The following is a 26685-nucleotide window of genomic DNA, read 5'->3' on the forward strand; positions in this document are numbered from 1 at the left end:
TTTGCACTCACACCTTCTCTTTGGAAAAAATGTTAGGACTGGCACCAGTCCATGGGCCACCACTCTGTCGCACGGTACCAAAAACCAAACAAAAAAGATGGCTTTTAAGAAGGTATTTGAAGAAATTAATCAATTCCCCCCAGCATTTTATTTAAACAACAAACAAGTGAGGTAGCCTAGGATAGACTGTGATTGGCCCAAAGTCACTCAGTGAGCTTCACTGCTGAGCAGGGATTTAAAGCCAGTCTGATGGGTCACAGTCTACCACTGTAAACCACACCAGCCTTCTTCTCACCTTCCAGTACTTACACACACACCCCTACAAAACACTCTGAACCCCAATCAGCCTTCTCCCATCCTGTCCTTCACTTCTTTTCCTCAGATCTCCTAAGCTCCAACTCATACTCTCCTATACCAAGGTTCCTGTGCCCCTCATGCTCAGGATTCCTCCCCATTTTTCAAACCTCTAATCATCACATTCACCATATTGGAGGAAGTGGATTCAGCTCCCTGGCAAAGCACACTCTGCCCGCAGAGGGCTCAATCCTGGCACCTCCACAAAAGGCAAAGGAAAAAATCTTGTGGGAAGCCTGGGCCAGGGTCTGCCTCTGTTTAAGGCAGCGTCCTAGGCATCAGCACCAACTGCACCCCATTTCTTTGCTCCCCAAGTTCAAAGTGAGTAGACAAGGCCTAATGCTGCAATCCTACGCACGCTTTCCTGGGAGTAAGCCCCACTGAACTCAGTGGAGCTGACTTCTGAGTAGACATGCCTAGGATTCGGCCCTGAGTCCGAAAATCCTACCTCCATCGCAGGCCTCCAGCCCTAGAGAAAGGGTGTGGGTCAGAAGGCGGCCTTCCCTCCACCCCCAGAGCCCGCCCCCCCCACAGGCTGGCTATGACTCTCCCCCAGGACGCTGCACAAGCCAGACTTCCCTCCATCTCCCCCCACACGAACGCGGGGCCTCCCCAGCCACCACCATGGGGGGCCTCCCCTCCCCACACCCCCTGCTCGAGGGTTCGCTCCCCCACGACGACAGCCCAGTCCGACCCCCACGGCGCCCCCGCACAGCCGCCCCCACCCACGCCACCCCCCAGCCCAGGGAGCGCTCCTGCCCGTCCCTTCTCCGCACGGCCGCCCGCCCGTCCTTCCTACCCCCGAGGCCGCCCCTCCTCGAGAAGGCTCCGCAGAGCTCCGGAGGTAGGCCTCGAAGCACCGCCCTCTCCTAGAAGGAGCAGCCGCGAAGCCGCGCGAAGCCGCCCGCTCAAGCCAGCAAGCGAGCCCGAGGCTTCGCAGGCCACGCCCCCGCCGCGCTCCATCCGCCCCCGTCGGCGTTCGGAGCAGCTCCGAAGAGAGAAGCCCGCGCCCAGCCGCTCGGCACTCCTCGGGACATTCCGGCGGCCTTCGGAAAGCGGCTGGCCACGCCCCCGTCTGGAGGCGGCTTCGCTCCCCCCTCCCTTCTACCTCGATGAATAGTCAATGAGGCGCCTAGAGGAGGCCGGCCGCTACTTGCCTTCCTCGAGGGCTGTACCATTCGCAGAGGGGGGACGCAGCGCAGGACACGGATCCAGGACGTCGGCGGAGGCCCGTCCCGCCCTGCACGGCCCGCGTCCTCTGCCTTGGCTGCTCGGCAGCGCCGATTGATGCGCTCTTAGGTGATGGACGCGGCTCAAGCGCCGGGCGAGCTCCGCGTACTACACACGACTCCCCTCACTGCAGCAGTGGCACGTCCCAGGCGCCATTTCCAGCACTGTGTCTCCTCCCCCCTTCCAGCGCACCGCCCCTTTGAGAGAGCGCGTGCGCGGCCCCGCCCTCCCCGCCCTTGTGGTTCTGCCCCTGGAGCCCCGTGCAGGGGGGCGAGTCGATATAAAGCGGTGGCTGAGGGCGGCTAGCTCAGTAGCGCCAGGGAGCGCGGAGGGAGAGGATAGGAGGGAGGGAAGAGGCGGCCGGACGTGGTCGCGGGCGCGAGGGCGGAGGCAGCGGCGGCGCGTCCGGCGGCTGTGCGTGTGGCAGGCGGCGCCCCGGCGGTCAGCGTGAGCGCAGTCGCGCGGCGGGGCTCCGCGAGTGGCCTGGGCTCGGCGCGGGCCGCGAGTGGGGGAGGCGGCCGCTCCTGCTGACTGAGGCGGCGGCGCTGCGCCCGCGTCACGTGACCGCAAGGAGGAGAAAGCCCGAGCGAGATGCACGGGGGGGCGCCCTCCGGGGACAGCGCGTGCCCGCTGCGCACCATCAAGCGCGTGCAGTTCGGCGTTCTCAGCCCGGACGAGATGGTGGGTGCCCGGCGCCTGCGGGCGGGGCGGGCAGTGCAGGGAGGGGCGCTGCCTGCGAGTGGGCAGAGGGAGGCTCTCTCGCTCCGCCCCGGGCGGGGCAGCCTCTGAAGCCGCGTGTCTGTGGAACTCCCCGCCGCAGGACGTGGCGACAGTCGATCAAGGGAGGCTCTTTTCCCCCACGCAACATGACAGCCACTCAAGCTGAGTGCCTGTGGAACTCCTTGCCACGGGATATGGTGACAGGTTGGATTAAGGGAGGTTCTTTCCCTCCCACATAACACGGCAGCCAGTCAATCTGAGTGTCTGTGGAACCCCTTGCCACAGCGTATGGTGATAGAGTGAGGCTCTTTCTCTCTCACACAACACCAGAACAGGGGGACAGCCACTCAAGCTGAGTGTCTGTGGAACCCTTTGCGAAAGGATCCCTGTGGAAAGGAAATATTTCTTTACCCAGCATTTAGTTAGTCTCTGGAACTCCTTGCTGCAAGATGTGGTGATGCCATCTGGTCTGGATCCCTTTAAAGGAGGATTGGACACAGGTTACTAGCCATGATGGATATGTGCAACCTCCTGATTTTGGAACACGATTAGATTTATTCATTATTCATGGAGGTGAACAGAGCATTATTCTTTTCCCTCTGACACAACACCAGGATGAGAGGACATCTACTCAGATTGACTGTCCGGCGCGTTAGAATAGACAAAAAGAAATATTTCTTTATCCAGTGTGTGATCCTGTGGAATTCCCTGCCACAGGGTGCAGTGATGGTGTCTGGCTTAGATGCTTTTAGAAAAGGTTGGACAGATTAATGGAGGGAAACTTCATTGCAGGTGACAAGCCATGATGGTTATGTACACTCTGAGATTAGTTTTTTGGTCAATATGAAGGATAGGCACAACAGACAAAAGAAAATTTGTATTTATCCATTAGTCTGTGGAACTCCTTGCCACAGGATGTGGTCGTGGTGTCTGGCCTAGACGCCTTTAAAAGGGTTTTTGGCATATTTCTGAAGGACAAGTCCGTCACAAGCTACAAGCCACTATGTGCAACCTCCTGGTTTTAGGAGTAGGCTACCTCAGAAGGCCAGGTGCAAGGAAGTGCCCCAGGTTGCAGGTCTCTGTCTTGTGTGCTCACTGAGGCATTTGGCAGGCTTCTGTAGGATACAGGAAGCTGGAGTAATGGGCCTTTGGTCTGATCTAGCAGGGGTGGTCTTATGTTTTTGTGTACTTATGTAAGTTAATGCAAAAATAAAGTGTGTGTTTGAGGTTTCCTCAGTTTTTAAAGTAGTGATGCTAGTGATGTAATGATCCCAGTTTTATTTTTTAATGAGAGGGGCAAGACATTTTGCCCTCCTCCCCAAATAATAAAGTACCTTGATACCTGTAGCTCGGACTGTTAGAGTACCTCTGCTGTTGGTTATTGTGGCATACGTTTGATGGCTGCCTCCACAGTGCCTCTGTTGGTACTTTGTGTATGTCTAATTACCTTTCTTTTCTTTTTTGCAAAGGGGTGCACTGTGAGTTGTATCCCCATAATTTTATTTTGGGGCTTCATGTTTGTACTGAGTGTTTTTAAGGGATTGTCATGGAGTTTACATGGTTCTGAAGGATGCTGCCACCACTTGTGAATTATATTACAGCGACTACATTCGCTCTGAGTGTGGAAGGGATTGTCACTCCCGAATCAGCCTTTTCAGCCAAGTATGCGCTGTTCCAGAACCACAATTCAGCGTACGAGGCCATAGTCTTCCGAGACTGGAGATGTCAACTCAATATATAAAACAACTCATATGTAAACATATGTGTTAAAATATATGTGTATATGTTACACATATATACGTATATATATGTTCTGAATGAGTGTGTGTGTGTGTGTGTGTGTACACACACTCTCATTCAGAGCATTTTATACCAAAATTACAATATGTGGCTTTCATTTGAGCTGGTTTCCGCCCTTTCCTTGTTTAAAACAGCCTCACAATCCTTGCATTTGTAACGGGCCCTCTTCTCCCTTACTTAGAGCTCTTTTCTGTGCAGGTAGAAAGTCTGTGATACAGATCTTCCAGTACCTGGCAGTGTTCGCCAGTCACTTCTTGGTTTGCTTGTGATTTTCCAATGGAAGTGACTCCTTGCTTAATAATGTTGTGAGTGGCAGAAGGGCCACGTTGTAAATTTCAAGAACCTGTTTCATTTCTGCATTGAATTTATTCTTGAATTAAAAAACACATTGGTAGTTTAACTGGTGTTCAATGCTTATTTTTCTAATAACTAGAATTTGTCTTTTAGAGGGCTTCTTGGGAAGTTTCAAATTCTGGACTGTTTTGTGCACCATGCATGTAGATGGCGATAAACAGTAGACACACACCTCCCAAGGTGTCTTGGTTTCTAGAGGACGACGCCTTTGTTATTGGCTTTCTTTAGGAAGATCGCTAATCGTGTTTTCAAGCTGATTTTGTTTTTCTTCTAATTTAGAAACGAATGTCTGTGACAGAAGGCGGAATCAAATACCCTGAGACTACAGAAGGCGGTCGCCCCAAGTTGGGCGGTTTAATGGATCCTCGACAGGGTGTCATTGAGCGGACAGGGAGGTGCCAGACCTGTGCAGGTGGGTGCTTTGACCAGAATAGAGGTTGGGGGTAACCTATCACAGAACCCCATTCATACAGGTGTTATTGGAGAGTTGAACCTGATGGAGTCTTCTCTCCCTTTCCTTTGACAGGCAATATGACAGAATGTCCTGGCCACTTTGGACACATTGAGCTGGCCAAGCCAGTCTTCCATGTGGGCTTTTTGGGCAAAACCATGAAGGTTCTCCGCTGCGTTTGCTTCTTCTGCTCCAAACTGCTGGTTGACTCTGTGAGTAAAGGGGGGGCTAATCTGCAACCATAAAATGAGTTCAGATAACTGGCTAAGGTTTTTTACCCATTTTTTGTGGCATGTCAGCAGCTTAAGAGAAGAAGAAATCTCTTTCCAAGCTTACAAATGATTTCTTGCTTATTTATTTTGTGTTTTACAACTACAAGTAGTCCCTGACTTAAGACATCTACATTGGTGTTTTTGCACAGGTGCCGCCTGTCCGGTCTTTTGCTTTCATGCAGGTGCAATAGCGCTGTTCTGACTTAAGTTGGTTTTGACTTCTGGACAAATGTCTGGAATGAACCAGGTGTAAGTCAGTGACTGCCTGTATGACTTGGGTTTTTTTCCCCGTTAGAGAACCTAAGGCGGAACACATTGGGCCTTCTAGGTGGTCTCCCTTCTAGGCAGTGACTGGGTCCAGACCTGCTTAGTTTCAGCAAGGTGGCCTCATGTGCCTTCAAGCCATAACTCTGGATCTTGGCTGCCTGGGAGCCATCTTTGCTCAGGCAACCTGTTGAGTGGGGAGTCGCAAGCCTGTCCTTGGGTTTGTCAAGTCTCGTCATCACTTTTATTTTACTTATTTTACCCACCATTTCCTGTTAAGAACGTGCATAAGGCCAATAACAAAAATATAAAAAAAGATATACAGTACAGGTATAATCTAATTATCCATGAGGTATAACCTGATTATCCACTGATTTTTCATGGAAGGACTCTTGAAATAGCCTTGTTAATGTGAGAGGCTATTGTTAAGCGACGGTTCAGTTTTTAAACTGATTTTAAAGGGGTGCATTTTTCCTCTTTTCCTGGGATCAGCACATTCCTTCTCATTTGCAGGGGCCATTCCAGTGACCCCTCCCTTAGCCCTGAGCTTGTGAAAGAATGCTAAGTGGAAGTGATTATCACCTCCTCCATTTTTTCTCCAGGTGAAGGGAGGGGTCTGTGAAGGGAAAGGTCTCTGCCTCAGAGTGAAGCCTTTTTAAGAGCCTGGAGAGAACATAAGAACAGCCCCACTGGATCAGGCCATAGGCCCATGTAGTCCAGCTTCCTGTATCTCACAGGGGCCCACCAAATGCCCCAAGGAGCACACCAGATAAAAGAGAGAGAGACTGATTGTGTGCCTTATTCCTTTGTTGTGCATTACAAAGGTCAGCAAGGCTGTTTTTAAATCACTGAGCCAAAGGGACATTGTTTTTTAAATGAATTTGCTTTAACACAATTTTTGCCATCCAAGTGAGCTCTGGGAATGGAACCCTTGTAGATACTGAGACTCAACCTGTACATTAAAACAAAATACAGGAGAAAAATACTGAAATACAGTTATGAGGCCCTCTTTCTCCCTTGCCCCACCATGGGTATCCATTCTGATTGCATCCATTTGTGCATAAAAGACCTACTGTCTTCCTTATAGAACTCACCTATTTGTGAAGACAGGCAAATTGGAATTTTTTATTTAAAAGGCCCTCAGTGGGACTCCTGTCTTCTCTAGGAGAGGAGTAGTATGAATTCTTTAGAGTAGTATCCCTGTTGCTGGACTATTCACTATTTTATTTGGAGTAAAGGCCCTGTTGTGCTCTTCCCAGAATACATCTGTTTTTTCTGGTATTTCTTGTCTAGAAATAAAAGCTATGAATTCTGGGATATTCTCACATGGTTTCATTAATTATAGCCCTCGAGTGAGAGACAAAGCAATGTGTATGTACACAAACCGAGGGTGAATAGAACAGTAAGGCAAACTTTCTATGAAAAATTCTGTTGACTTTGTGATCGGATTCTGATCTTTGTTCATGTGAATAAAATATAATTATATACATACATACGTACATATTTGTATGTCTTATATTTGTGTCAATGTTGACATGCAGCCAGGAAAATAAATACATACATATGTACGTATATATGTACGTACATACATATGTACGTACATACGTACATATTTGTATGTCTTATATTTGTGTCAATGTTGACATGCAGCCAGGAAAATAAATACACTGAGCAATGAGGTACTTTAAAGTAACAGGTGGACAGGGACAGTAATGCTTAGTGGTGGTGTTTTCCAGTGAGGTGATTTGTCCCTACCGGGTAGATGGGACTCGTCAGCCTAGGAAGGCAGCTCATCTAAGAGAAGGAAACTCTGACCTCAAACCTCCACTGCCTTGTGGCTACATCCAGTTGTGGAAAAGGCTTCAGGAGTCAACCTCGAGGCAAAATCAGGAGCCGGAGTCCCTTAGGCAGTTCATGGCTGAACACAGTCACGTTCTGGCAACTCCTGCGACGCCGCTGGAACCAACCGTATTGGCTTCTGCCTTTCCATTGGACCATTCCAGCGACGTGGAGAGGGGGGATTTGCTGCATGGGTAACAGCCTATCCTCCATACCTTCTTTACCCAGGCTTCGCGCACTGGAGAGGACACTCCAACTTCGCCATACGGCGTCGGCACAACACGGGAAGCAGCAGTTTACCGGTTATAAGTCTTTGCTCGATTGGCGTAGAGCATGACGCCAGGGGCTGCTTCCGACGGTGGGAGAGATCATTGCATCTCATTGGGCAGCTACCGCCCGCCTTAAGCTGGGCAGTCCCCAGCCAGTAAGGTGTTGCCTCGCCACGGTCCGTTAACCTCATGGGGTGCGTGGGGTTTAGGGTGAAAACCGACAAGCGGATCGACAACTCTGCACCATGCAACAGAAAACAGAAAACTACTGCCCTAAAGCTGGGCACCTGGAACGTTAGGACAATGATACCTGGCTTCTCTGATGACCTGCAAGAAATAGACGACGCACGCAAAACAGCTGTCATCGACATGGAGCTGAGCAGACTGCAGATGGACATCGTCGCCCTTCAAGAGACTAGGCTGCCAGATTCCGGATCTGTCAAGGAGAGAAATTTCTCATTTTTCTGGCAGGGAAAACCACCAAACGAAACCAGGGAACATGGCGTTGGCTTTGCGGTCAGAAATACCCTGCTGAAATCCATCATCCCACCTACTGTGGGAAGTGAAAGAATTTTGTCCCTGCAGCTCCAGTCATCAGCAGGACCTGTCACTCTCATCAGTGCTTATGCACCGACTCTGTCGTCTCCAGCAGAAGCCAAAGACAAATTCTATGATGACCTGGCCACCACTGTCAAGAAAATCCCTGTAAAAGAGCCATTGTTCATCCTCGGCGATTTCAATGCTAGAGTTGCTGCTGATAACAGTTCATGGCCCACTTGCTTAGGTCAGTTTGGCACTGGGAGGATGAACGAAAATGGCCAACGCCTGCTAGAGTTTTGCTGTCATCACAGTCTCTGTGTCAGCAACACGTTCTTCAACACAAAGCCCCAACATAGAGTCTCTTGGAGACATCCAAGATCAAAGCACTGGCACCAGCTCGACCTGATCCTCACCAGACGCTCCAGCCTTCCCAGCATCAAGATCACACGCAGTTATCATGGTGCTGCCTGCGACACTGACCACTCCCTGGTGTGCAGCAGAGTGAAACTGCAAACAAAGCGACTGTATCACACGAAAAAGGAAGGAAGACCTCGCATTGATACCAGCAAGACCCGGGATCAGAGAAAAGTGGAGGAATTTGCACAAGCGCTTGAGGAATCTCTTCCAGGCCCGGCCGACGCAAACGCATCCAACAGATGGGAACATTTCAAGAATACCATTTACAACACCGCCTTGTCCATATTCGGCAAGAAGACCAACAAGGCGGCAGACTGGTTTGAAGCCCGCTCTGAGGAGTTGACACCAGTCATTGAGGAAAAGAGGAGAGCTCAAGCAGCATACAAAGCCTGTCCCAGTGAGCGCAACCTGCAGGTCCTCCGAACTGCTCGCAGCAAAGTCCAACAGACTGCCAGGAGATGTGCTAACGACTACTGGCTCCAGCTCTGTTCCAAGGTACAGATAGCAGCTGACACGGGCAACATCAAGGGGATGTATGATGGTATCAAGCAGGCCCTAGGTCCAACACAGAGGAAAATTGCCCCTCTGAAGTCTGCCACAGGCGAGGTCATCCAGGATTGGGCGCAGCAGATGGAACGCTGGGTGCAGCACTACTCTGAGCTATATTCCAGAGAAAATGTAGTCACCGAAGAAGCACTGAACAACATTGAGTGCCTGCCTGTGCTGGAAGAGCTTGACAGTGAACCAACCCTAGAAGAACTTCACGTGGCCCTGGACTCCCTTGCCTTTGGCAAGGCACCTGGAAAAGACAGCATCCCTGCTGAAGTCCTAAAATGCTGCAAAGAGATCATCGTCACTGAGCTGCATGAAATCCTCTGTCTCTGCTGGAGAGAAGGTGGAGTACCTCAAGACATGAGGGATGCAAACATCATCACGCTGTACAAGAACAAAGGTGACAGGGGTGACTGCAACAACTACCGCGGCATCTCTCTCCTTAGCGTTGTAGGAAAGCTGTTTGCCCGAGTTGTACTAAAGAGGCTCCAGGTACTTGCAGAGAGCGTCTATCCAGAATCGCAGTGTGGATTCCGAGCCAACAGGTCCACCACTGATATGGTATTCTCCCTTAGACAACTGCAGGAGAAATGCAGGGAACAACGACAGCCACTCTTTATAGCCTTCATAGATCTCACAAAGGCTTTCGACCTGGTCAGCAGAGACGGCCTCTTCAAGATTCTCCCCAAGATTGGATGTCCACCCAGGCTTCTCAGCATCATCAGATCTTTCCACAAGGACATGAAGGGCACTGTTGTCTTCGATGGCTCCACATCAGACCCTTTTGACATCCGAAGCGGAGTGAAGCAGGGCTGTGTTCTTGCACCAACCTTGTTTGGGATTTTCTTCGCTGTCCTGCTGAAGCAGGCCTTTGGAACTGCAACAGAAGGCATCTATCTCCGGACCAGATCAGACGGAAAGCTCTTCAACCTCTCCAGACTGAGAGCAAAATCCAAAGTCCAGCTGAAATGTCTGCGTGACTTCCTCTTTGCCGACGATGCAGCTGTCACTACCCACTCTGCCAAAGATCTCCAGCAGCTCATGGATCGTTTTAGCAAGGCCTGCCAAGATTTTGGACTGACAATCAGCCTGAAGAAAACACAGGTCATGGTTCAGGATGTGGACTCACCTCCCTGCATTACAATCTCTGAGCATGAACTGGAGGTTCTCCATGACTTTGTGTACCTTGGCTCAACAATCTCCGACACTCTTTCTCTCGATACCGAGCTAAACAAGCGCATCGGTAAAGCAGCTACCACGTTTTCCAGACTCACAAAGAGAGTCTGGTCCAACAAGAAGCTGACGGAACATACCAAGATCCAGGTCTACAGAGCTTGCGTCCTGAGTACACTTCTGTACTGCAGCGAGTCATGGACTCTTCGCTCACAACAGGAGAGGAAACCGAGCGCTTTCCACATGCGCTGCCTCCGACGCATCCTCGGCATCACCTGGCAGGACAAAGTTCCAAACAACACAGTCCTGGAACGTGCTGGAATCCCTAGCATGTATTCACTGCTGAAACAGAGACGCCTGCGTTGGCTTGGTCATGTCGTGAGAATGGATGATGGCCGGATCCCAAAGGATCTCCTCTATGGAGAACTCGTGCAAGGAAAGCGCCCTACAGGTAGACCACAGCTGCGATACAAGGACATCTGCAAGAGGGATCTGAAGGCCTTAGCGATGGACCTCAACAAGTGGGAAACCCTGGCCTCTGAGCGGCCCGCTTGGAGGCAGGCTGTGCAGCATGGCCATTCCCAGTTTGAAGAGACACTTTGCCAACAGTCTGAGGCAAAGAGGCAAAGAAGGAAGGCCCATAGCCAGGGAGACAGACCAGGGACAGACTGCACTTGCTCCCGGTGTGGAAGGGATTGTCACTCCCGGATTGGCCTTTTCAGCCACACTAGACGCTGTGCCAGAACCACCTTTCAGAGCGCGATACCATAGTCTTTCGTGACTGAAGGTTGCCAGTACAATATACATATTTGTAGTACCACCTTTCACATCTAGTTGATGCACTTAGTTCTTTTCACAATAACACAATAACAATTGTTCTTTTCACAATAACACAGCAAAAATACCACTGGTGAGCAATTAATGTGGAAGGAAAAGGAAAAGATTAACTTCCTGCAGCCTTATTTATGCTTCTACTAGAAAATCTTATTAATCTTATTAAAAACTTATTAAACTCATTGAACGTTACTTCTGGGTAGACATAGGACAGTACATTAAGGGTAATTAACAGTGGCTCCTCAGTAACCACTTGTTAACAGCATCTGGTTGGAGTAAAGTATGCAGTGGGCCACGCTTTTTATCTACCAGCTTAAGATGTCAAAATAGGACCCCCTGGTAGCATTTTATATCACAGTGTAAACAGACATTGTATGGCTGGGTTGGGCTGACTTTCATTCAGCATTATCTGTACTTCTAAATTAGAATCCCCCATGAGGTGCCAAAGTGTGTTTAAATTTACAAAGCAAGAGTGCAGACTCAGTGTTAAGGCATAATTAATGGGTTAAGTGATCCCAGCTGTGGACTCCTGCTTAGAAGTGCTTTGCTGGATCAGACCTAATCCAGCCACCCTTGCAAGTAAAGAATCCTAATAGCTGGCAAGTGCTAAACTGGCCATCAGTCCACTGGTGCTTTCCAGTCAACCTGTGGCTATAGAGTGTTTGGAATGCTTTTGGGATGGCTCAGAGTGTAGGCCTGATAATCATCATTCTTTCTTCTGTTTTCTGCAGAACAACCCAAAGATCAAAGACATCCTGAACAAATCGAAAGGGCAGCCCAAGAAGCGCTTGACCCACGTCTATGATCTGTGCAAAGGCAAGAACATATGCGAAGGGGGAGAGGAGATGGACAACAAGTTCGGTGTGGAGCAGCCAGAGGGTGACGAGGACATCACAAAGGAAAAGGTCAGAAGCACAACTCTGCTGAAAGAGGCGAAAGAAGCTGGGGACAGGGTTGATGTGCTGAGCTGTAATATTGTGGGCTGTTCCTCCCTGCCTTGCATTCTGAGTCTTTTTGTGCAAGATCCTGCTTAGGCACAAACACTCCTACTTTTGTGGCCCTCATTCAGTTGGGGGATGAACCAAGTTGGTGTTTTAAAAACGTGCAAAATACAACTTTAGAAGTTGTTTCAGTTTTTCTCAGACTGAGATAGGTGTGCCAGGTCAGGCTGTATGAAAATTCTATCCAGTTTAATTGCTGGTGCTTCTGTGAATCCAGGAAAACAGTGTTTGTAGAGATAGCAAGACCTCTTTTAGCCTAGCTGTCTTTGGAGGCTCAAGTCTGTTCTTCAGCTTCTTTTATACCCACATAAATGACTTTACATCAGGTCTCCAATGTACGCACTGGTTCTGGAAGTCGGATTTTCTGCAGCTCAGAACAACTGGCTCTTGCTGGTCCAGCATTGTTGGTGCCTGCACAAAAGCACCGTAAAGGACGGACTGTGCCTGCATGAAAGCCCAGGCACCACCACCTGTAATTTGGGAACCAGCCTGATTATATTTGCCAAATCCTTCATAGTTTTTTCTGAGATTGAAAATATAAAGAAGCAAAACCACAGTTCACGGAAGGACCATCAGGTCAATAAAGACAGTTCTCCTCACTCAAGATACTCACCGTTTCAAATAGTTCAAATAGTCACCCAATAAGTAAATATGCATTTGATTGGTTTAGCAGACCACTTCAAAATAAATAAAATAGTTATGCTCTAAATTTTCTTGTTATTTTACATAACTGGACAGATCACTAAGTTGAAAGAAGTAGTGAGTTGGCTTCAAAAAGCACTTTTTCTGTTTACCCAGTTTCAGTGCCTTGAACTTCATAATTATTCTGCATTATGATTAGTAGAGCTTCTGCACCCAAGATCTCTTCAGACTTTTGGCAGTAGTAAAAGCAAGAACTTCCACTGATTCTCTCAGACTGAGTATGGTCAATAAGCATCAGTTTTGGACAAGCAGGTTAAATTATGAAGTGCCCAAATTTTGAGGTCCGACTCACCCCGCACAGTAAAAGATGTACATGTCCCTCCTCTCTGGGAGAGTTTGGTCATTTTTTGCTAATCACATGGAGTCTGCCATTAGAGACAAATGCTCGGAACTCTGCCAGAGAAGACAGGGTCAGGCTGGTTGGACTTTAAAGTATACTCTGGGCCACCCCATAGTCTAAGAGCAAGGTTGTTTTGACTGCTCTTTGTTGCTGCTGCAGGCTGTTTTAGGCAATGTTTTGATGCTCCTACTTGTTCTTTTAGTGATTTTTATTGCATTGCTGATTTGTATTGTTTTACTTGCTTTATAGTTCATTGCAGGGTAGGGCAAACCATGGCCTGAGGGCCGCATCCAGCATCTGCACGGATCCGTCTCCCCAGTGAGTGGACGTTTTGGTTCCACGCAGCCACCATGCAATGTCCTCCCTGTTCGGAGGACAGGGGCGCTCTGGGCAGTCCTGGCTACCTGGATGTCCTGTTGCATGGCATTTTGGGATGTCAGGTTGGCGACGCAACTGCCCAGAGTGTTCCTGTGAACGGGGAGGACATTGCATGGCAGCCACATGGATGCTTGAATGCAGTTCGAATGGGGACCTCATTCCAGATGTGCTGCACTCAGCAGTTTGAGCAGCACTGCTTTATTGTATAATTTATTTGCATGTTATACTTTCAAGCCATCTTGGGCATCCTTCTTTTTTTGGAGGGCAGGGTAAAAATTGGCTTTCTAAATAGACTCCAAGACTGATTTTTCATCGGCTTGGTTTATCTGACAACTGAGATCTTTTTCTCAAGGGTCACGGTGGCTGTGGGCGCTACCAGCCAAGGATCCGGCGCTCAGGCCTGGAGCTCTATGCCGAGTGGAAACACGTTAACGAGGACTCCCAGGAAAAGAAGATCCTGCTGAGCCCAGAGCGCGTGCACGAGATCTTCAAGCGCATTTCAGACGAAGAGTGCTTCATTCTGGGCATGGACCCCAAATTTGCCCGGCCGGAGTGGATGATCTGTACGGTGCTTCCGGTGCCCCCCCTCTCTGTGCGGCCTGCTGTTGTCATGCAGGGTTCTGCCAGGAACCAGGTAGAGAACTGGACTGGGTTTGAAAGGGGGGGGAAGGGCTTAGGTTGTACCTCCACATCTATGCAAGCGGTTTAAATTGCGGTTCTTCCATTGCTCACAGTTAACGTGAAAAAAGCGTTTGCTAATTCTTTCTGGGCAAGCATTCTGGAAGATATCCTGGAGCTTAAGATTACAGTTGTACAATGCAATATATTGTTAGGTACATGTTGAACCCTTGCTAAATGTTTGTCTGACGCCTTGCCTTCTGCAGTTGCTGTTGAGGATAATCTGCCAAGGGTGGGTTTTTAATCAACCGCAGCGGTTGTGTTTTATCATTCACCCATTCTGGCAATCAATGGTCAGGTTAATTTTACTGGAAGAATGTAAGAGCATGCCTGCTGGATCAGATCAAGGACTGTCTAGTCCAGCATCTGTTTCCCACAGTGGCTAACCCGCTGCAGCTGGGATTCAGATGCATGCTCTAGCTTCTGGCCTGGGTCATTTGGTGCTGTGTTTGCTCTTGAGATATATGCCAGCAAATTGATAATTTCAGCTCTGGGCTTTAAAAGTGACAGCAGCCAGCAGCAGTGGTGAAAAGGCTTATTCCTCAGGTTTGGCAATTGTTTCAGGCTCCAAAGACAGATGTAGCTGGAGGAGAAAGTGTTGGAGCCGGCTGTCAAATACTGTGTTATCGTTAACAGATGGGGCTCTGGAGGAAAATTTAGCAAAATAGGGTGTCCCTGATCAAGTTGTGCATCCCACTCACTTCAGAATGATGGCTGTGGAAATGGGACTCAGGAAGGAAAGAAGGAAGTTTGAGAGCAACCCCTATCTACAATTCTACCTCACTCTGTAGGGGACATTGATGAGCTTCTTGGTTTAATTCAATATGAAAGAGCAGTAAGAAGGAGGGGAAACTGAATGGTTGCTGATGCAGTGCTTGGCTCTCTACCCCAGAGCAGCAGAACTTCCTTGTGGAGGGGACACCTGGGGGCTATGTTCACCCCAAATAGAGCAGTGGCCCTCAGGCAACTGGAATCCATGGATCAAAGTCCCATCTCTTTTTTTCTTTTCCACTTGCATAATAATGAAGTAGTGGACAAAGTTCCTAGTTAGGGTTGGGGTCATGAACGGAGTCAACTTCTAGGGGTTTGGCATGTCCTTTTATGGAGCCTTGTCCTATACAAAATGTGAGGAGGTTATTGAGACACTGCTTTTTGTTTGCTCTGCCATCCTCCTTTCTGCCCAGGATGACCTGACACACAAATTGGCGGATATTGTGAAAATCAACAACCAGCTGCGGAGAAACGAGCAAAATGGGGCAGCTGCTCATGTCATTGCAGAAGACGTCAAACTGTTGCAGTTCCACGTGGCCACAATGGTGGACAATGAGCTGCCTGGGCTGCCCCGTGTAAGTGTCTGGGCCATAGTGCCAACACCCTTAGGAGATGGTCCCATTGTCCTTTGGTGGACCTTTTTACTCTGAAATTTTACCCATCTTTTCTCTGAAATGTGTGGTTATTCCATTGGAGTCATGGCACTGCATGGTAATGAATAACAGCCTATTGGAAGGTGGAGTTCCTGTTGAGAGGGAATACAGGTCAGTGGTTAGAATTTCAAGTGAAGACCTTGGGTTCAAATGCTAACTCTGCTCATTTGGTCATTTGCAGCCTAACCTACTTCCCCAGGATAAATGGGAGGATGGGAAGGGAGTTGAGTAATGGAAGGAAGAGTGGGATGAAAACTGGCAACAAAATATATAGTTAATTCAAAATAATCTTCTGTCAGTGGAGGAGGGTGTCCTGAGTGGGATTCTCCTGCTCTCTCCAGAGGCTGGTTAATCAGTCTAACCTGAGCAGGTTAGATTAAATTTTTTTCTTCCCAGCAGGAGAACAGGGGCTGATGGATCTGGTTTTGCTTGCTCTCCCAACTTGTAGGCGATGCAGAAATCAGGAAGGCCTCTGAAGTCTCTGAAGCAGAGGCTGAAGGGGAAGGAGGGGCGTGTGCGAGGGAATCTGATGGGGAAGCGAGTAGATTTCTCCGCCCGAACAGTCATTACACCGGATCCCAACCTCTCCATCGACCAGGTGGGCGTACCTCGCTCCATTGCTGCTAACATGACCTTCGCCGAAATCGTGACTCCTTTTAACATAGACAGGTAAGGTGCCTCTTGTGTTACCACCTCTTGGCAACACCCCCGAATTTTAGTTGACCCCTTTGGTTATTGGGACAGACAGATATTGCACAGCCCCTGACCCTATCTCCTTTGGAAACTGGGTTTAACTAGGATGGTAGCCTGCTGCCACCACCCAAGGCGAAGGAAGACCAGGCAGAAGGTTAGCAAAGCCACAAAATCTTCGGGGGTGGGTGTGTTTTAAACAGTAAAAAAAATAGTAAAAGCTGGTGATCTGGGAAGACCTCTTCCTTTCCAAGCAAATTGCAACCAGGAAGATTGAAATAGCTTCATTGAAAAGTGTTTATTAGAAGAAGGAAGAATAAACAGGCTGAAGTAAAAGTTAAAAAAAAAAAGGCTTTTAAGGAAGCACAGAACAAATACTTGTTTAGGTGGAATGGGTTGAGCAGAGAGTGACACAGATTAAAACCCAAGCTGGAAATAAAACAGAGTTCTAACAGTTTCTAACACAATTTAACTTTCCCTGTGTAGCATATTCATGTTGGTTCAGGGTCTTGGTGCTTGCATCCACACCTAGCCAGGCAAGTGGGCAACCTCCAGTGAAGCATCAGGGACCCCCAGTCAGTGAAGAAGTACAATTTTGCAAAAGAGGGTTTTTACTGTTGAGAGATAGTTGTGCAAGGGATTACAGATATTTTTCACCTGTGGAAAAATCCAGGGACAAGACAATGGGAAGGGCCCTTTAAATTAAAGGAAAACAGTCCTTTAACAATAGTCTCCTTAATGTGAGAGAAGGCAGCCACCTGACAATCCATCAATCATTCTCTCTCCAGGCACTCAAAGAAAGGACCCTCCCCCCTGAGTACATGAAAGAAAGATAATCTCTTTGCTCTGGGTCAGGCTTGTCCAAACGTTTTGGCAGGAGGGCCACATCATCTCTCTGACACTGTGTTGGGGGCCAGGAATAAAAAAGAATTAATTTACATTTCAAATTTGAATAATTTACATAAATTCACATAAATTAATATATTAGAGATGGAACTTATATGAATGAATGGAGGTCTTGCAGTAGCTCAAGGCCTATAAAAGACCTTACACAAAGCAGGACCAGCCTTTCCTTCTCTGTGGCTGCTGCATCACAGACCTGAAATGGCAAGCAGTGGAGGGAGCCCTCTTCCCACAGCTCATGTGAGAGGTCAAACAGTTGCCCTCATGCTGACAGCAGTTGCATCACACCAGCATGGGCTCCAGCAAGTCTCCAGAGGGCCAGAGGCTCATTGGAGACTGGGGGCTTCCTGTGGGCAGGATTGGGAGTCCTTGAGGGCCACAAGTGGCCCCTGGGTCCGGTTTAGGCACCCCTGCTCTGGGTGAAGGGAGGGGCTCACTCAGATGGCCTTTCTAAGCACCTGGAGAGAGACTGGTTGAAGGATTGTTTATTTAATGACTCTGTGTTAACATCACAAAGCAAGGCTGTTTTTAAAGCAGGAGCAAAGGGACTTTGTTTTTTAAATTGATTTGCTCTAGTGCTTATTTTGCCATCCACTTTAGTTCTGGGAATGTAACTCTAGAGAATAATGTACTTTATATACTTCTGAAGGTGGTCAGCAACAAGGGCACAATGACAATTGCATTTGAATGACTCAGCAACCCAGGCAGATGGTGTACTATATGAACCTGCCCAGGAGATGGGAAGGATAAGTCAGGGAAAATTATGCAGGCAGATAGGGGAGAACCAGGGATTTTTGCCACTCTCTCATCACTCTTCCAGGCTGCAAGAGTTGGTGCGCAGAGGGAACAGCCAGTACCCTGGAGCCAAGTACATCATCCGGGACAACGGTGACAGGATTGACCTGCGTTTCCACCCCAAACCCAGTGACCTCCACTTGCAGATTGGCTACAAGGTCAGCACTGTTTGTCTGGGGTGCGAGTTGGTTGCAGAGGAGCATTGCAGTTCCTGGAGGGAGCCAAGATTGTGCCTGATGAAAGGAGAAATTGGGGAATCTGCACTGCCTTCCCCCAACACTAGCTTTGGAAAGAGTGTGGTCAATACCAAGTCTGCATCTCCTGGCAGCATTAAAAAGCTTGCAGGCTGTAGTGTCTGTGCAGACGCCTAGCCGCTTCCATCCCTATGGATGTAAATGAGTTGTAGTGGTCCCTGCACAGCGTTCACCTAAAAGTCAAATGCTGGCAAGTGCTTGAGAAAGTGAGCTGAAGTTTTCCTTTGTTTTTCCCAGGCCTGTTTGATACTTCTAAAATAGAGAAGCTTGGCAGAGCTCACCAGTTTGGGGGCATTTTTTTTCTAGTTGAACATGGCCCAGCCTATTTTCTCTGTGGGATATTTTGCTGAAGCGCAAAGCACAAGCGAGACTGATTTCTTTTAATTTTGTTTGATAAACTGTAAGCTCTCTAGGGCAGAGAAATTGTTTTCATATGTTGATAATAGCTTATGAAGCATTATACTCCAAAGGTGATCTAAAAATATGCTTTTTAGGTGGAAGTACAGTATTGGCATCAAACTAAGCTTGGTGCTGTGTAGCGTAGCTTTAGAGAAGTGTGTTTGTGCTCATCCCCTTTGGTTATATCTTCCTACCCACCTTTTAAAGTTATTTTGGCTGTCCTTCAGGTGGAACGGCATATGTGTGATGGGGACATTGTTATTTTCAACCGGCAACCAACGCTACACAAGATGTCCATGATGGGGCACAGGGTCCGCATCCTGCCGTGGTCAACCTTCCGTCTCAATCTCAGGTGAGCAGCGAGGCACTTGGTGCCTCTTGTGCTGTGAGGACATGCTGAGTAGTGACTTGAGAAGGAGGACTGAGTGGAGCTCAGATCCAAGGCTCCTCTAAGCCTGTCATGCAGATAAGCCCAGTTCCCTGATCTGCACAGTAGCGCCCAGCATATGAGTGTTTGCTAGCATTCTGCCTATGCCCTTCTAGGGTGCTGTACCTAGGTTTTAAAACAAACAAAACCTAGGTCTTTCGTATAGGCTTCTAGTCTCAGCTTCACAAGGCAATGGAGAATGAGAACAAGCAGTTGAAATGTTAAAATTTTTCGTTGCTGTACCAGCGAGGTGATATGGCCACTGAGGAGACGGTTCACACCATGCGGTGTGTGGCGGAGTCCAAGAGCTGACAGAATGGGCCTAGCTTCTTTTCTGGCCACTTTATTCCCCCTGAACGCTTCCCAAAACAATTAGTTGGCTCCCCCTGGGAACAAATGAATGGGGCTGGTTGTAGGTTACAAAGACTGAGCCAAATGCAAGCTCCAAGGTGGCTGAACTGCAGTTGATACCCATTGTTTGGTGCCAGATGACTGAGGAATTGCTGAGCCGTCCAGGCCCCTTCATCTGGTACCAAGCAGGAGCTCTGCAAGGCTGAAGCACAGTCCTCCTGCTACCTGGAAAAGACAGAATTGCTCTCTGTTGAACGGGATGGTCTTTAGCCCAGCGCTGTCAACTGGCAGAGCTGTCTGCTAGAGAGCTGTTGCCAGCCGTAGTCCCCTTTCTCACCACTGGCTAACTGGAATGGCCACAGTCGGGAATTGCAACACGTGAGCTCTACCACTGAGCTATGACCCATCCTAAAAAAAAGAACTTCAAGTAGAAAAAGCTCTGAAAGGTGAACAGTAATTTCTAAGAGACAGGCAGGACAGAGTCGCTTGCCAAACTGTAGGGCTCACGCCTGGGTAGCATAGATGCCGGAAGCTTCTTTTCTGAGATTCAGCACTGCAAGTCAGATGGCCAGTATTTCCACAAGCCTGGGCTCAAATGCCACCTTCCCCAATGTCCAAGCGGAGGGTCTTGTTTCATTGTCAGAGGGAGAAAAATCCCAACCTGAGACTAGAGGGGGTGGGTTGGAGTTGTCTCAGCTTGAGCGGCAGTTGTACATGAGGATGCAGTCTGCTTGGGCTCTTTGCACACTCTGGCAGATTGCTCCTTGGCCTTGGCCAGAGTTCTGCTTCACATGGTTGATTGCCTCTCCTGCCAACAGTGTGACCACCCCTTACAATGCGGACTTTGATGGGGATGAGATGAACCTGCACCTCCCTCAATCCCTGGAGACACGAGCTGAGATCCAGGAACTGGCCATGGTTCCCCGCATGATTGTCACGCCTCAGTCCAACAGACCCGTCATGGGTATTGTGCAGGACACTCTCACAGCCGTCCGCAAGTTCACCAAGAGGGACGTCTTCCTGGAGCGGGTGAGTGAGGGGAGCGGGGCGGTGCTTGGGCGTAGAGGAACTGTTTCTGTTCTCTGTCCCTTGCTCCAAGAGAAGCATGGAAAGTGACTGTACTAGAGGTTTGGAAAGTAGGCTATTTGTTTTACTCTTTCCTTGTTTCCTGAGTTACATGAACTGTTATAGCGTGAGAGACTCTGGAGGAGGATGGAATTCCCTGTTCTAAATGTGAAAGTACCATGTAGTTAGAGAATTAGCACTCAAGTGCCTGATGCAAGCCTCCTCTGGATTCAAAACCTCTCAACTTTCTTTCTCTTGCCCATGTTCAGGGTGAGGTGATGAATCTGCTGATGTTCCTTTCCACTTGGGACGGTAAAGTGCCCCAGCCGGCCATTCTGAAGCCTCGCCCGCTTTGGACTGGCAAGCAGATCTTCTCCCTGATCATCCCAGGTCACATCAACTGCATTCGTACTCACAGCACTCACCCGGATGATGAAGACAGCGGTCCTTACAAGCACATCTCTCCTGGAGATACCAAGGTATTGCTCTGAACTAGACCCGGAAAGGGTTGCTGTGGGGATAAGCATGCCACACTCTTCTCCCCTTTCAGCAGCCAGCTCTGTGTTGTCCAGGGTCACGCTTGGACAGGAGTAGCTCATCTCAGTTGGCACCATGTCACGCCTTTATGTTCCAAGACTGGGTTAACATGTGCACCCTCTGATCCCATTTCAACCTGTCTGGCTTTTCAGAACTGCTGCAAAGCCCTTGCTTTCTGGTTTGCCATTAGTTTGCCAAAATTCAGTGGCAGGTATCGAGGACAGGGCTGCTTTGCTGCTTTTGTGGACCCCTGACTGTGGAAGTCCCTTCACAGGGAGCTTGGCTTGGACCCTTCACTTGCCTTGTTTGAGAAACCTTTGAAGATTCATCTTTTTTAAAAGGCCTTTTCTCTATGATCGGATTTTATTGAGAATGGCAATTTATTCATGTTTCCTGCTAGTTTGCTTTTTATTGCATTGTTTTGTGTTTTTTGAGAGCTACTTTGAGATACCCAGAAAGTGGGGTGCACATTTATTTAAAAGTTGGCTGGGCAAGTAGCACGGTGTGTTAGAAACAGGACCTTTGAAGTTCTTAGGAAGATGTTGGCAAGGCCAGGTGTGAGGCCCTGTTCGTCATTGCTGCCCATCTTGCTTCCGAAGGTTGGGGAATATCCTGAGCAGATGCTGGGCGGACGGTCCTTCAAGGTCTCTGCTCTGAACCCATGTGGTGGAAGAGGCTGGCTATCTCTTTACCTTCATTCAGAGAGGGCAGAACAAGATCAGACTCACACTTTATTCAGATTAGCCTGCGAGTGTCAAGTGGGTGACCTTACCATCAGGGTATGGAAACTGGTAGTGCCCTCAGTGACTCCCCTGTACTGTGCCCCAGCATCAGTGAAGCTCAGCAGTGTCCAGTCTGGCAACTGAAAGCAGTGCTTTCTCACTCATTTTCCTCTGTAGGTCATTGTAGAAAATGGAGAACTGATCATGGGCATCCTGTGTAAGAAGTCTCTGGGCACCTCGGCCGGCTCCCTGGTCCACATCTCCTACCTGGAGATGGGCCACGATGTCACTCGCCTTTTTTATAGCAACATCCAGACCGTCATCAACAACTGGTTGCTGATTGAAGGTGAGCCTGGAATTTGGGCTTGCCGGCCATGGCGCCTCACCCTTGAAATGGTTGGCAATTTCCCTGCTGCAGCTTCCCCAAAGGACTCTGGGAATTGTATCTTGCTCAAATACTGCAAGTGTTGTCGTTGAACACACTGATGGGGTGTATAGGTTATCCATATATATGGATAACACAGTATGTTAAAGAAAAATCATGACATTTGGGTCCACATGATCTGGATCACTGCCTGATAGGAAGCTCTGGCAGCCAACAGGTGATAAGTAGGTAGAATGTGAGCCTGTGGGGAGGGGATGGGTTCTGGTCCCATAAAAAGAGGGCTTCAAGAAGGCACACTCCACTGCCAATATGTGGAAGCGGTGGCTGTGTAAGAATCAGCATTGTGCTAATTTCTGGGCAGGAAGACGTGACTTTAGGAAGAGTGGGGAGGGTGGATGGTGGTGGTTCATGTGATCCCCCTAGTTTTGAGCTCACTCTCACTCCCTCAGGTCACACCATCGGCATTGGCGATTCCATTGCTGACGCCAAGACCTACCAGGATATCCAGAATACCATCAAGAAAGCCAAGCAGGATGTGATAGAGGTATGAGCCATGGGAGGAGGATGAACTGCAGAACTCTGCCTCAAACCAGTGGCATAGCTAAGGGGGTGCAGGGGGTAGCAGTTGCACTGGGCATCAAGCTTTAGGGGGGCAACAAACTGAGCTAGACACTAGTGACCAAAATTTTCACCAAAGTGATTTTCTTGATATGATTTTCACCAAAGTGAAAATCTTGATATGAATGAATAATACCATCATGTTATATATCATTGGAAAGGTAATTTAATGCAGAGTGCTATGAAATAAACGGCATTGAAATATCCGTTTTCTATCAAAAGTTATGGGCAATTAACCAGAAAATGAAAACACAACTGACTTGTGGAATAAAAAGTGGATTTGCTTAACTCCAAACTGACCTATATGAGACTGTTTGTTCTGAGTGCCAATGAGGTTTTATTATGATTCAGCATGGAACCAATAACTTTTTATTTATTTACTTAATTAAATTTGATGCGGGGAGGGCTACAAAATCTTCTTGGTTGCAGATAAATGCCTTAGCTATGCCACTAATGGGGGCAGCAGAGCACTGGGGGTGGTGAGCTGCTGGGAGAAGGAGGTGGGTTCCTCCCAATTTTCACTTTTTAAAAAAACCTTGGGACTGAAAGGGGACTTCATGGCTGGAGGGGGCAGTCTCTTCAGGAAGAAAGTAGGTGTTTGGGCCGTGGGATGCTTGCTGTGAAAGTCCTTTTTGGTGTGGGGTTTGCAGGCGATCAGTAGGGAGTACGCAGGGAAGAGTGCATGGTTAGAAGATAAGATTTTCAAGGGACTGGGATCCAGGGATGGATGGACTGGGGGGGGGGGGTTAGGAAGGAAGAGTCAGTAAATAGGCTTTGATGGTTTGGGCTTAATCTTGGCAGAGCATTGTTAAGAGTTCTACCACTCCCCCCCCCTTTCCAGGTAATTGAAAAGGCCCACAACAATGAGCTGGAGCCCACCCCTGGCAACACATTGCGGCAGACCTTTGAGAACCAAGTCAACAGGATCCTGAACGATGCCAGGGACAAAACTGGCTCCTCTGCCCAGAAGTCTCTCTCTGAGTACAACAACTTCAAGTCCATGGTGGTGTCGGGTGCCAAAGGCTCCAAAATCAACATCTCCCAGGTAGGCTGAGTGTCGGGCTGTCGCCTCCTTCCTTCCTTTTCCATTTTGCTGTAGACCCCCAGCTCCAGCCTCGCCTTCACCATTCCCTCCTCCCTCCCCCCAGGTCATTGCTGTGGTGGGCCAGCAGAACGTGGAAGGGAAGCGCATCCCTTTTGGCTTCAAGCACCGGACACTGCCACACTTCATAAAAGATGACTATGGTCCTGAGAGCAGAGGTTTTGTGGAGAACTCATACCTGGCCGGCCTTACCCCAACAGAGTTCTTCTTCCACGCGATGGGTGGCAGAGAGGGGCTGATTGACACAGCTGTCAAAACAGCTGAAACTGGTGAGTTGGAGGAGGGCCCCTTCAGAGAATGAGAAGGTGGGGAGAAGGAAAATGCTCAGAACATAAGAGCCCTGCTGTGTAAGGTCAAGGGCTGCCTAGTCCAGCTTCCTGTATCTCACAGTGGCTCACCAGATGCCTCAGGAGCACTCAATACAAGATAGCCAGTTCCTTGCATCTGGCATTCAGAGATAGGCTACCTATAAAACCCAGAGGTTGCATACAGTCATCGTGACTTATAACCTGTGATGGATTTTTCCTCCATCAAGCTACCCAATCCTCTTTTAAAGGTATTTAGGCCATGTGCCATCACCACATCATGTGGCAAGGAGTTCCACAGGTTGTAGTCATGTATGGGGCGTGTTGTAGACTGAACTCTTGCTGTTGACATGTAAAAGTCAGGTCTGGTCTGTAGGCTTAGGAAGGAGAGGAATTCACAAGGCTTTAACTCATCTCTTACCCCCTCCTACCAGGTTACATCCAGCGTCGACTGATCAAGTCTATGGAATCGGTGATGGTGAAGTACGATGCCACAGTGCGTAACTCTATCAACCAGGTGGTGCAGCTGCGCTATGGTGAGGACGGACTGGCCGGGGAGAGCGTGGAATTCCAGAACCTGGCCACACTGAAGCCGTCTAACAAGGCGTTTGAGAAGAAGTGAGTCCCTTGTGAATGTGCAAAGCGCTTCCATGCTTTACTTGGTGGCTGCAAGTCAGGAGTGGGATCCATTCTCTTGAGGGAGGAAGCCTATGCTCAGCGGGGAACAGCTGGCCCCCAGCTCTAATTTGAAGAGTTTGCTGCTTTGCCTTGTGGCTCCCAAAGACCATCACAGTGCTTGTTGGTGTAGCAGTGGATGTCTTCAAATCTGCCACTGTCTTTTTCGTGGCTGTGCCGGGATAAGAGAAACAGGCTTTCCAGACTCTAAAACTGTATGGTGCGGGTGTGCTCTGTCTGTGAGCTGTGCTTCTTCTGTTGGCCATGGGGGGCAGTACTCTGTAGAGTATTGTCTCATTTCACTTTCTTGTGAAATGCTTTGGGTATCTGTAGTCAAAATCCATTGGCTGACTTTATTGTGGAGGTGGTAACTGTCTAAGGCTTCTCTTGGTCCCTCCCCCAGATTCAAGTTTGACTACACAAATGAGCGAGCTCTGCGGCGCACCCTGCAGGAGGAGATGGTGAAGGACATCCTCAGCAATGCACACATTCAGAATGAACTGGAGAGGGAATTTGAGAAGATGAGAGAGGACCGGGAGGTGCTGAGGGTCATCTTCCCCACGGGAGACAGCAAGGTGAGATGAGCCCCCACCAACCCATCCCTTCCTTTCTGCCATCCACGGGGCAGAGAACTTTAGAACCTTCTGAAAGTGCTGGGTTAACTGAGGATGCGCATTTGACTTGAAAGGACAATCCATCTGTTCCCTCCTTTGGCTTCTCATCTCCACCCTCCCCGTTTGTTTATTTTAAAAGTGATATTCTACCTCTCCCCAGAGATTCAAAGTGGCTCACAACACAAATTAAAACGCTGTAAAAATAGTAAGCCAGCAGAACAGTTTCTAAAGATCTCATCAGCGTGAAAAGCAGAGAGAAAAGCACGAAGGCTGTCAGAAATCATTGCAGAGGTTTGGATGTGAGAGGTGCATCTTCAGCCTTCTGCAGCTAGGCCAGGAGGTGCTTCTGGGCAGGCAGCTGAGGAACAATCAAGAAGGGGAAGCACTAGAGTGCTTAGTGTGGGGTTTCCAAACAGACATATAGGATTCCCCCACCCCACATAAAAGGGAGAAAGGTCTTCACCTGTCCTACTGGCTCCTTCAGCTTCTGGGATAGGCAGTAAGTGGAGTGAAGAGTTAAAGGGAGGGAATGGGGTGGAGGGAGGAGCAGCGGCAGTGTTGGGATAATCTGTCTGGCATCATCGAAGGGGGCTTGCTGCCATACTCACTGTCGCCTTTCCTGTTCCACGCAGGTGGTTCTTCCCTGCAACCTGCAGCGAATGATCTGGAATGCCCAGAAAATCTTCCACATCAACACACGCCTGCCCTCTGACCTGCACCCCATCAAAGTGGTAGAGGGTGAGTTGGGGGGAATGGTTTTTAGGCACATGAACAATTGTCTGCCCCTGGATCTACCGGGCTGATAGAACATCTCCTGCGAGACAGTGGACTGGGAAGATGGGGTTGTGGTACTGAAATGAAGCAGAAGCGGGGGGGGGGGGTGTAATCAAGCAGGAAAAGTGGGCCTTGTTGCCTGTGAGGTCCCAGGAAGTCTCTATAAGTTTTCCCTCCCTCCCCCTCTGGGCAGGTGTGAAGGAGCTGAGCAAGAAGCTGGTGATCGTGAATGGGGACGACCCCCTGAGCAAACAGGCGCAGGAGAATGCCACGCTGCTCTTCAACATCCACCTGCGCTCCACACTCTGCAGCCGGCGCATGATTGAGGAGTTCCGCCTGAGTGGGGAGGCCTTTGACTGGCTGCTGGGTGAAATTGAGTCCAAATTCAACCAGGCCATTGTGAGTCCTGATTCGCTGGCAGGCGGGCTTTGGCTGAGCAGGGTTTTTCAGAGAAATGCGGAAGTTGGTAGCCCAGTT

General features: G+C 48.9%; 1 protein-coding gene across 1 annotated transcript in view; it reads left to right on the plus strand.

Annotated features, from left to right (window-relative positions):
• The first annotated feature begins 1976 nt into the window (after positions 1-1976).
• Positions 1977-26685, plus strand: part of POLR2A (RNA polymerase II subunit A) — a 31804-nt gene continuing 7095 nt past the window's right edge. Inside the window, exons 1-19 of the mRNA XM_066628259.1 lie at positions 1977-2265; positions 4738-4870; positions 4985-5121; positions 11801-11974; positions 13843-14124; positions 15353-15514; positions 16041-16261; positions 18006-18138; positions 18861-18985; positions 20230-20440; positions 20746-20955; positions 21913-22081; positions 22570-22664; positions 23580-23783; positions 23887-24109; positions 24580-24763; positions 25224-25395; positions 26067-26172; positions 26402-26607. Of these exons, the coding sequence (XP_066484356.1) occupies positions 2176-2265; positions 4738-4870; positions 4985-5121; positions 11801-11974; positions 13843-14124; positions 15353-15514; positions 16041-16261; positions 18006-18138; positions 18861-18985; positions 20230-20440; positions 20746-20955; positions 21913-22081; positions 22570-22664; positions 23580-23783; positions 23887-24109; positions 24580-24763; positions 25224-25395; positions 26067-26172; positions 26402-26607 (3237 nt within the window). The 5' untranslated portion in view covers positions 1977-2175. The remainder of the gene's footprint in view (positions 2266-4737; positions 4871-4984; positions 5122-11800; positions 11975-13842; positions 14125-15352; positions 15515-16040; positions 16262-18005; positions 18139-18860; positions 18986-20229; positions 20441-20745; positions 20956-21912; positions 22082-22569; positions 22665-23579; positions 23784-23886; positions 24110-24579; positions 24764-25223; positions 25396-26066; positions 26173-26401; positions 26608-26685) is intronic.

Source organism: Tiliqua scincoides, chromosome 5, assembly GCF_035046505.1.
Source record: "Tiliqua scincoides isolate rTilSci1 chromosome 5, rTilSci1.hap2, whole genome shotgun sequence".
In the NCBI taxonomy this organism is placed as follows: Eukaryota; Metazoa; Chordata; class Lepidosauria; order Squamata; family Scincidae; genus Tiliqua; species Tiliqua scincoides.